Source organism: Dasypus novemcinctus, chromosome 24 (assembly GCF_030445035.2).
Source record: "Dasypus novemcinctus isolate mDasNov1 chromosome 24, mDasNov1.1.hap2, whole genome shotgun sequence".
NCBI lineage: Eukaryota > Metazoa > Chordata > Mammalia > Cingulata > Dasypodidae > Dasypus > Dasypus novemcinctus.
This window is the reverse complement of record NC_080696.1, coordinates 48130755-48141145: the sequence shown is the minus strand read 5'-3', so window position 1 is coordinate 48141145 and position 10391 is coordinate 48130755. Positions and strand designations below refer to the sequence as shown.

Below are 10391 nucleotides of genomic sequence, written 5' to 3'. Positions count from 1 at the left end.
GGTGCTTTTCCTGCACGCACGTACACACGGGTAAACAACAGAAGGCGGTGTGGAGGGGCTCAGCCACACAGTGACTGGAGAATAAGACTGGAGCAGGGCAGGAGCTGGATGAGGGGTAGAGGTGGCCCAAAGCAACTGTTACATTTTGACTTTTACAAACATAACACATGCAGGGTTACTAATATATTAAAACAGTTAATAATAGATTAGCAATTATTATGGCAGGAGAAGGATAGAGCGATTGAGAGGTGACTACTAAGGGGTATGGATTTATTTTTCTTTTTTTTTCTTTTTTGGAGTAATTAAAATGCTCCAGCATTGAAGTGATAAATGTACAACTCTGTGATCATACCAAATGCCACTGAGTGTACACTTCAGATGAAATGTATGGTTTCTGAATACATTTCAATAAAATTGATAAAAACAAACTCAATTGGAGGCAAGGATCTTCAATCAATGCTAAAGTGCCAGCTGAAAGGCTGCTGAGAGTCCCCAAAGGGCAAATGCTAAGTTCCCAGCATGTAAAAGATGCTCAGTGCATAGAGATGCTGTAGTAAGGCAGAGAAAGGCAGCAAACAGGTGAGCTCAGGTGGTGCCAGGCTGCGGCCTGCTCGGGCTGGGGCTGGGAGGAGGCTGGCAGCCGTATCACTGGGCCTTGAGAGCCCAGGGCACATCCTGGCGTGTGTATGCGAGGAAAGCCTGACAGTACACTGTTGGCAGCCTCGACCCTTCTCCCTGACCCCAATCTCCTGGAAACCTAAGCAGAAGGCTGGGGTGAGGGGTGTGGCACCAGGCTCAGAAAGCTGGGGCGACTTGCCCAGGGCTCCTGACTCCCAGATTCTCTCAGGCCCACCATGGAAGAAGGGACAGGTGTGGCCCTGCCATGCCCTGGACCGGGAATGTTCGGTGACGAGAGCCCCAAGCTCCGTCCCAGGTGCCCTGTCTTGGTGCTTCCTAGTCCGGCTGCATGATAATCTGGTACCTTTCCATGAGGTGCCCCAAATGGCACCTGGCACAAGGGCAAAGCTCAATTAGGGATGCAGTTCTTACACTCTGGTGACAGCCGTGCAACGTCGCCAGCTGCCCTCCCAGCCACGCCTCCCTCTCTGGCTTCCATCTTTGCATCCTACAAGCTAAGCCCTTCATGGAAATGAGAAGAATGATGGCCCGTCTCAAGCTCCAGGGGCTGTGGACTTTCTCAGGCACCCACATTGCAGCCTGGAGGTGTGACTGGGATCAGGATGCAGGCGAGAAACCTGAGGCTCCGAGTGTGAACGACTCAAGTGTCGGGGCCTGCCTGCCACCAAAGCCACTAAAGGTAACTTCTCCCAATGAGTAGTGTTCCCTCGGGCTTAAAAAGACCCGTTAGTAACATCACCTCATTTTGCCCTGGCGAGTTTTGCAGGGGGGTGGGAGTGGGTGGTCGGGCAGAACTTGGGTTGATGGGCTCTCAAGTCTGTACCCAGAAGGCCCCCAACCCCCCTACCCCTCAGGCCACCTCCTATCCTGGGCAGTGCCTGCAGCAAAGGATTGGTCCCAGAGAGTCCTTCTGGATCTCCAGAGGCTTGACAAAATATCCCTTGGGACAGCTTGGGATGCCCTGCTGGGCCCTGAGTCTCCTGCCCTGGCGAGCAGGGACATTTTCTCTTTCAGTTCCCCAGGAATTGCTGCTTTGCCATTCACTTGCTGACAGACCTCGGGCAAGTCATTTTACTCTCTCTGAGCCTCTGCTGCCCAGCGACACCTCCTCCCGGTTGGTGAAGAGGTGCTCAGGGCACGTATACTCTGCCAACGGTGCGCTTCCTCCATGCCAGGCTTGGGCTCCCTTGGCCCCAGGAGAAGGCTCATGAGCACTTTCCTCTCTGCGGGCCTGGCATTGTCAGGCCAACTTCAGAGCGTGTGGAGAAAGGAGGTCATGGTCACACAAATGCCAGCAGTTCACACAGTTCCCGTGTCTTGCCTGTGGGTTCTCCCTCACTGCCAGCCAAGGAGAGGAACATTTCTCGCTCCATATGTGAGGAAATCTGAGGTAAAGACAGAGATTTGCCCACAACATTCCAGGCTGCAGGCCTGGGACGGCCGGGCTGGCCAGGCTCAGGCTGGGGCTCCCCTTCCTGTCTGACTGCGCAGTCTCTGGGGAAGATGGAAGCAAAAAGAGGCTCCTGGGCCCCAGGCCAGCCTGCTGGATGGACTCTCTGGGGAGGGGCCCAGAACTCTGTATTCTCACCCACTGCCTCAGTGAGCCTGCTCTGAGCCTGGTCCGCAGATCTGCCTGTGGACACTTCTACTTGTGGGGTCTCTTGGCAGGCTCCTCGGCCACTAGCTCTTGACTGGATTCCCATCGTTGGTGTCTTACTTCTTAGCAGTGAGCACTGTTCTTTTCTTGGCTCCTCTTTTGAAATGTCACTCAGCACCCGGCTGATGTGATGCCCCCAGAGGATGCAGACACCTCAGGATTCTGCATCATTCAGGGGAAACAGTGTGAGAAGGCCTGGGGTGGCCTACAACTGCTGAGGTAGAGGGAGAAAGCAAAGTTTACCAGAGCTGAGGACAAAGATACAGAAGCTGAGAGAGAGGGCCCTTGGGCATTGTGGTCATCCAGTCGGTCAGTGAACAGCCATTGACCAGGTGCCTCTATCGTAGCAAAGGCCACCAGGCACTGAGGACACAAGACATGGACAACTTGCTAGAAGAAGGCAGAGTCTAGGAGGGCACTATGCTGGGTGGGACTGTGGACACAGCTGGGAGGAGGCACCACCCTGCCTGAGGGAGGGACGGCAGTCAGGGAAGGCTGTGGGCAGAGCAGATGAACTGAGGGACAGCAGGTGAGTTGTGAGCAGCCTGAGCTAGAAGCCTACCGGGATGGAGAGAGGTGGAAGGACTGGGATGGGCCTTGCGGTTGGCAGGTGGACTGGGTGGGCAGGGTGAGCGACGAGCCAAGACTGGCCAGCCACTGTGGCCTGAGGTGCTCTTTCACTCCTGGTCCCCTGATCGTGGGACCAAGCCCAATCTAATGCCGCCTCTCCTCTCAATGCCGCAAAGGTGCTGCAGACCCACTGGCTCTGACCTGGCCCCTCAAGCGTCAGCTCGCCCATGTCTCCAGCTAGCTTCCTCACGCTCACAGCCTCGGAGTCTCCCTGGATGTCAGGGACCGCATTCCGACGGCCAGTCCGGTCGCAGGAGATGAAGTCCGAGTAGGAGGACTCGACCTCCATCACGCCTGTCGCATCGCTCTCCACGCCTGTGGGGGCAGGGGCAGGAGGGCAGAGGTGAGTCCATTTGCACCCTGCAGAGCCCTCGGCCCTGTGTCCCCAGCCCTGATGGTTTTCGATAAAATAACAGTTGTGGCCTTGTTCACTGAAGACAGAACAGAAAGCACAGAAAATACAAGGGACAAAATAAGTCGCTCATAATGCTACCACCCAGAAAACCACCGCACCATTTTAAACAACCCCTTCTCAGTCTTTTCTCTAAGCAAAGTTGTTGATAAATATTTACACGTTTTTACCAATATCACGTGCCGGGCCCGGGGCAGGGGCCGCAGAGGCAGCGCTGAACAAGTCCCTTCTGGAGCTTACTATGGGTGGGGCGGCACAGAAGACCTAAACCCCCAGCAGTTACCACGGACGGGGCCAGGGCCGACTGCAGGTGCTGCTGGGGCTTTGGAAGGGACGTTTTAGCTGACACACAAGGATGAGGAGGCATTACCTAGGCAGAGAGCAAAGGGGAGTATTACAGAGGGGCAGGAGCTGTGAGGCCCTGAGGAGAGAGAGGCCTATGGGACTGGAGGAGAAGAAAGGGCAGGCAAGTTGGAGTGTAGGGAGGAAGGGACAGAGACACGAGCAGGCTGCTGTGGTGGACAGCGGCCGTAACTCAGTCCCTGAGGGGTTTTCAGCAAGGTCATGAACAACTGCATCTGCATTCTACCAAGGTGACTCTGGCATCCGTGTGAAGCAGAACTGGAGGGGGGCAGCAGGTCCGGGGCTCCTGCAGAAGTTTGGGCCTGGGACAGCAGTGGGTGCAATAAGGTAGTGGGAGCTGTCATGCAGTTTACTGATATGGAGAATGGCAGAGGAGGTATATCTGGGTTAGAGAAAGTAGGGTGAAGATCAAGAGTTCCGTGTGGCCAGGTTAACTCTGAGATGGCTGTGAGCCCTCCCTGAGGACAGGTAGGTAGTGTAGGTTCATGGAGATACAGGGCTATTCATAAAAAAGAAGTGTGCCAGGGAACCAGATGTGGCTCAACTGATAGAGCATCCACCTCCCATATAGAGTCCAGGGTTCAAACCCAGGCCTCTTGACCCATGTGGTGAGCTGGCCCATGCGCAGTGCTGCCACACACAGAGTACCACGCCACGTAGGGGTGTCCCCTGTGTAGAGGAGCCCCATGCACAAGGAGTGCGCCCTGCAAGGAGAGCTGCCCTGCATGGAAAAAAAGCACAGCCTGCCCAGGAGTGGTGCCGCACACACGGAGAGCTGATGCAGCAAGATGACGCAACAGAAAAGAGACAGATTCCTGGTGCTGCTAAGAATGCAAGCAGACACAGAAGAACACACAGCAAATGAACATGAGAGCAGACAACTGGTGCGGGGAGCGGGGTGCGGAAGGGGAGAGTAATAAATAAAATAAATCTTAAAAAAAAAAAAATGTGCCAGATGGATATGTACTGACACAGCAAGATAGCTGAGATAAAGTATTCATTGAAAAATGCAAAACAACCTCTAAAACAAAACCCATTTTCTGTGGGATGGGTGAAAAAAAATCTGGAAACACATATAGAGCTTGTCAATGATGGTACTTTGTGAATAAGGGGAAATTTCATTTTCTCAGTGTACATTTTTATAATAGTTGAAATTTTTATAAGACCAGGTTATTGCTTTTAGAAGGTACCGGACAGTGGCAGGAAGTAGTCGGAAAGGCCCAGAGTAGGGCTTGGTCAGTAAGTGCTGAGGGATGAGGGAGGGTAGCAAAAGAGGAGTTGCCACCATGTGGGGCTGGGCCCATGTTTTCCCACAATACCTGGTTCAGAACAGACATCGAAAGAATGAATTAGATAAATAAGTAATTGTGCAAGAATAGCCATAAGGGGAAGTGGACTTGGCTCAGTGGTTAGGGCGTCCGCCTACCGTGTGGGAGGTCTGCAGTTCAAACCCCGGGCCTCCTTGACCTATGTGGAGCTGGCCCATGCGCAGTGCTATGCGCGCAAGGAGTGCCGTGCCACGCAGGGGTGTCCCCGCGAAGGGGGAGCCCCATGCACAAGGAGCGCGCGCCCCGTGGGAAGAGCTGTCCCCTGAGAAGGAGAGTGCAGCCTGCCCAAGAATGGTGCTGCACACACGGAGAGCTGACACAACAAGATGATGCAACAAAAAAACACAGATTCCCGGTGCCGCTGATAAGGATAGAAGCAGTCATAGAACACACAGCGAATGGACACAGAGAACAGCCAACTGTTAAATAAAAAATACATCTTAAAAAAAAAAAAAGGAATAGCCATAAGTAGCAGCTATGTACAGTAAGGGAAACATGGAGAGATTGAGAGGTGAAAAATTTTCTTCTTTACTTGTCTGTTGTTAATTATTATTATTATTGACATAATGAAAATGCTCTAATAACAATTAAAATGATGAATGCACAACTATGTGATTATACCAAATACCACAGATTGCACACTTTGGATGAACTGTATGCTTTATTAATATGTAACAATAAAATTGAGTTGTTTTAAAAAAAAGAACTAAATATAGATGGAGGGAAGTTAAAAGTTGAAATGTGCCTACTCTTGACCTAATAATTCCACCTGTATGATTTTATCCTTAAATATAAGACACATGTTGAAAATAAGGTATGTACAAGATAATTCACTGTAGCATTCTTTGTATGAGTGAACAGTTGGGAAAAACGTGTATCCATTAATAGCTTGGATAAACTAATCATAGTACATTCATGTAATGGAAACCTATGGAGTTATCAACCAAGGATGAGGCAGGTCAAGAGTGATATGCGATGAGCCTAAAGTACGTTAAATGAAAACGTGAATGTTGTTAAAAGGAGGAATTTTAAGTTGTATATATTACTAGAATAAAAATCAACAATATAGGACTGTAGAACATAGTGAACCCGACTGTAAATGAGGGACTATAGTTAATAGTACAATCATAAAAATGTTCTTTCATGAACTGTAATAAATGTACCACACTAATGCAAGGTGTTAATAATGGGAGGTGGGGGATAAAGGAACTCGTATTTTATACTTATACATGATTTTTCTGTACACCTATAACTTCACTAATAAAAAAAGGGGAAAAAAAGAATTAGGGGGCACTCGACGATCAGATAGGGGAGACAGAGCGGTGTCCTGTAGTAGAAAGAGAAAAGAATGAGCGACAGAACCTTGTGTTATGGATCTGACTCTGCCCCTGGACCTTGGGTAAGACTCTGCTCCTCTCTGAGAGAGTTTCCCCATCTGTAAAATGAGACTTGGGAATATTCTGTCTAAGGCAATCCCCAAAAGTTCCAGCAGGTGGCATACCCTGTCCGTTTTTCTTAATGGCCTCAAGTTCTCTCAAATTCTGTTTTGGCTCCTCAACAAAATCAGTTCCTAGCAGCGGTTCCTCCTGCAGGCACATTAGTTTCATCCCTTCCTCTCCCTCTGCGACACGCTCAAAGCTGCAGAACAGGACACTGGCCTGTTGCTACAATAGTAAAAACAACCAAAAGAAAACTTATCAGTAAGAGTAGGTAACAGTTACTACCTGCGCAGGCGTTTAAGTACCTCACTTATTTACTCACCATGACTGCTATGGGAGGTGGGTTTATAACCATGATTGTCCCCCACATTACACCTGATGCCTCAGGGCAGGGACAGACCCTGAGAGGGCCACACCACATCCCGGATTCCCATAACTAGAATGGCAGCTCCATGAGAACAGGGAGTTTGGTCTGCATTTTCACCATGCCAGACTGTTTGAAAGGCCTAATCCTGGAAAACACTAGCTGAGACAACATGATCCAGCTGCTCCACCCCCAGATTCTTGACCCAGTGCCTGGCAAAGAGCAGGCACACAATAAATACTTGCTGAACTAATTTGAACCAGTCTACCTACCCACCCACCCCACCCACCTACCTACCCACCCAGCCAACCAGCCAGCCAGCCGTGGAATGATAAAGTGCCTCCCTCTCAGGACTGTTAGGAAAGGCCTCTCTCCACCATTTCCGTGGGGTGGAGCTGCAGTTTCCATCTAAAAAGCCAGCATCACACTGGAACAGATTCCCTGGGGCTGTGGCCTTCACCCTGGCCACACCTGACCTTATAAGCAGCCCAGAGCAGGAAGGGGACCCCTCTGGAGTGGAGGTGAACTAGCTGAAAGTCTAGTCCTGGAAAACACCAACGCAGCCCGTCAGCTGTTTGACCCCTCCCCATCCCTCCGGGAAGAGCGATTCCAAAGATGGGTGTGGAGTTTGTATCTGGGGAGCTCTGTGACTGGCAGCATGAAAAGGTAATTTCATTTTTCTTTCACATTTGTATTCTCCTTTTCCCACCTACTGCCCTTTAAAGTCAATGGGCAAATGGGGAAATGAAAGAAGACTCATTGATGTGGAGACAGTGGCTATGGTATTTGCTAAGGGCAGGGAGAGGGAAGTAGAGATGGGATGTGGGGGGCATTTTTGGGACTTGGAGTTGTCCTAAATGATATTGTAAGGACAGATGCTGGACATTATATATCCTGCTATAACCTACTGAATGTACTGGGAGAGGTGTAAATTATAATGTAAACTATAATCCATGCGGTGGAGCAATGCTCCAAAATGTATTCACCAAATGCAATGAATGTGCCACAATGATGAAAGAGGTTGTTAATGTGGGAGGAGTGGGGTGGGGTGGGTGTGGGGTATATGGGAACCTCTTATATTTTTTTAATGTAATATTTTTTGTGATCTATGTATCTTAAGAAAAGGCAATTAAATACAAAATTTTTTTTTTTTAAAGGAAGACTCATCAGTAGGAAATGGCAATCAGAAAATGGCTGCCCCCAGATTCTGTTTACGGGCCCTGTAAACTGCTGCAACCTCTCTGGGGAGTGAACTGACATGTATCAAGAAACCTTCACTTTTTTCATATCCTTTAACCACGTATAATAATTTAGTCTAAGAAAATAATCCAAAATTGTACATGAAGACCAATGTACAAATTCGTCACCGTGTTATTTTACAATAGCACACCCTGCTCAGAAACCTCCCACATATCGATATAAAAAAATGTTCTGTCAATGATTACTAACATACTCATATCCTCAACACATGCATGTGTACAGTTCTTTCTCTCCTGACTTCTGAGTCTTTATGTCCAACTGCTTATTACATATCTCCAGAACGGGGATGGCTTTGACTCACTCAGGAAAAATTTGATTAAGGAAGAGTTTGCTATAGAATCGTGGAACTGAAAGGGATCCTAGAGCTCACCTAGACCCGCCTTTCAAGAACAGCTGGAGATACTGAGGTTCGGAGAGGGAAAGTGATTTGTCCAAGGTTCTTGAATCTAGCGGTCCTGACTCCTGGGTCTGAGTTTGTTCCTCCACACCACACTGCCCCCTTTGGAGTTCCCACTGATGTCAAAGGCTCCAGGGGGTTGCGTGGCATGGTGGAAGGCATCCAGTGCAGGTGTCCCATGCGGGACCTTGCACAACTCCCTTCACCTCTGTGGGCTTTGGTTTCCTGCTATTCATGGGCTGTTGTGAAGATTCAGTGAGATGATGTAAAAATAGTCTGTAAGGTACAGGGCACACAGGAGGCATGCAATTAATGGTCTAATTTGTATGGTCCATTGGGGGGGTGACTTAGTAAAACTGTCCTTTTGACCTTTTCATTCAATGCCTTTGGCTGAAATTCAAAATGGACTGATTTTTATATAAGATCCTACTCTATATTTAATGGTGCCAATAAAGGCCAGAACTTTGCACTCTGTATGGTATTGAGTAGAGTATAAGTTTCATAGAGGTGGTGAGTTTGGCTGGCAGGCCTACTGCTGCATCTGAAGCACCTACTACCTGGCTGAGGTTCAATGAATATATGATGGATCAGTAACTACAGAAGATGTTCCAGATTCCAGGACAGATGGAGCAAAGGGTATGCGACCCTGCATAGTAATGGGGGCCAAAGGTCAGGTTCAACCCCCCATGATGAGAGGGACCCCAATGAGTTCCCTCCTTGCTTCTGGGTTCTGCTTGCCCCCCCAAAGCTGAACAAGGAAAGGCTGAAACATGACCTCTAAGTCTCTTCCAGCCCTGACATTTCATTCGTTTGTTCAGTAAGTGTTTACTTAGCACCTTCTATACACCAGGCACTGTGCCAGGGGTTGAGTATATACTGGGAGACTAAAAAGCCACAGCCTTACCCTCATGAAATTTCCAATCTGATGAGAAAAAGTCATTGAAAAAGTAAAATCTATAATCACAAAGTGTGGTAAGCACTACAGAAGGAGAGAACAGGGTTCTCTGTGTGCAAATGCTTCAGTCAAAGGTTGGGTGGTCAGGGAAGGCCGCCTTTTTTTTTTTTTAAGATTTATTTTTTTATTCCCTGCCCCCTTGTTGCTTGTGGTCACTATTTGCTCTCTTTGCTGTGTGCTCTCTGTGTCTGCTTGGCTTCTCTTTAGGAGGCACCGGTAACTGAACCTGGGACCTCCCATGTGGGAGAGTGGTGCTCAATGGCCTGAGCCACCTCAGCTCCCTGGTTTGTTATGTCTCTTATTGTCTTTCTTCTTTGTGTCACTGAGCTGCATCATCTTGTTGCATCAGCTCGCCACGCCTGCTCATTGTGCCAGCTTGCCTTCTCCAGGAGGCACTGGGAACTGAACCTACGACCTTCCATGCGGTAGGCAGAAGCCCAATTGCTTGAGCCACATTCATTTCCCAGGGAAGGCCTTCTTGAGGCAGTGGCTGTGGGCTGGGACCAGTCAGAAAAGGAGCCAGGGTCCAAGAGCAATCTTAGCATGCAGAGTCCAAGAGCAATCTTAGCACCCTATGGGGTGCTAAGGAGGGAAGTGAAGCAACCTGGCTCTTTCTCAGCCTCTGTAGGGTCTGGATGCTAGTAAGGATCTGACTGACCCCAAATGCCCAGGACTACAGTGGGGAGCCCTTGTTCTCTGCTTCCCAAATCCCCCACTGCCCCAGGGTCTGTAGGGGCTGCTCCTGCAGGTACTTACTCTGGGTTTGGGGAGGAGTCAGGACACTGTCAGGTTTCCCCACAGGAAGCTGCTTCCTCCCTTTGGTTTTTCCTTCCATATACCATTTTTTTAGGAGGTACTGGAGATTGAACCCAGGACCTTGTACGTGGGAAGCAGGCACTCAACCACTTGAGCGATATCCGCTCCCATCCTTTGTTTTTAATACTTCC

The 10391-nt window shown here is 49.3% G+C and overlaps 1 protein-coding gene across 10 annotated transcripts in view; it reads right to left on the bottom strand.

Moving 5' to 3' along the window:
• Nucleotides 1–10391, bottom strand: part of PKIG (cAMP-dependent protein kinase inhibitor gamma) — a 120346-nt gene that overhangs the window by 6339 nt on the left and 103616 nt on the right. For 4 of the 10 annotated variants that reach the window (XM_071211728.1, XM_071211726.1, XM_071211727.1 and 1 more), the window contains 2 exons: nt 6531–6693; nt 3068–3241 (listed from right to left, as the gene is read on the bottom strand). In XM_071211728.1, coding sequence (XP_071067829.1) covers nt 3068–3241; nt 6531–6636 — 280 coding nt within the window. In that variant the 5' untranslated portion in view covers nt 6637–6693. Of the gene's footprint in view, nt 1–3067; nt 3242–3508; nt 3709–6530; nt 6694–10391 lie in introns of all 10 variants that reach the window. The other 6 variants (XM_071211732.1, XM_071211730.1, XM_071211731.1 and 3 more) reach the window with 2 other exon arrangements.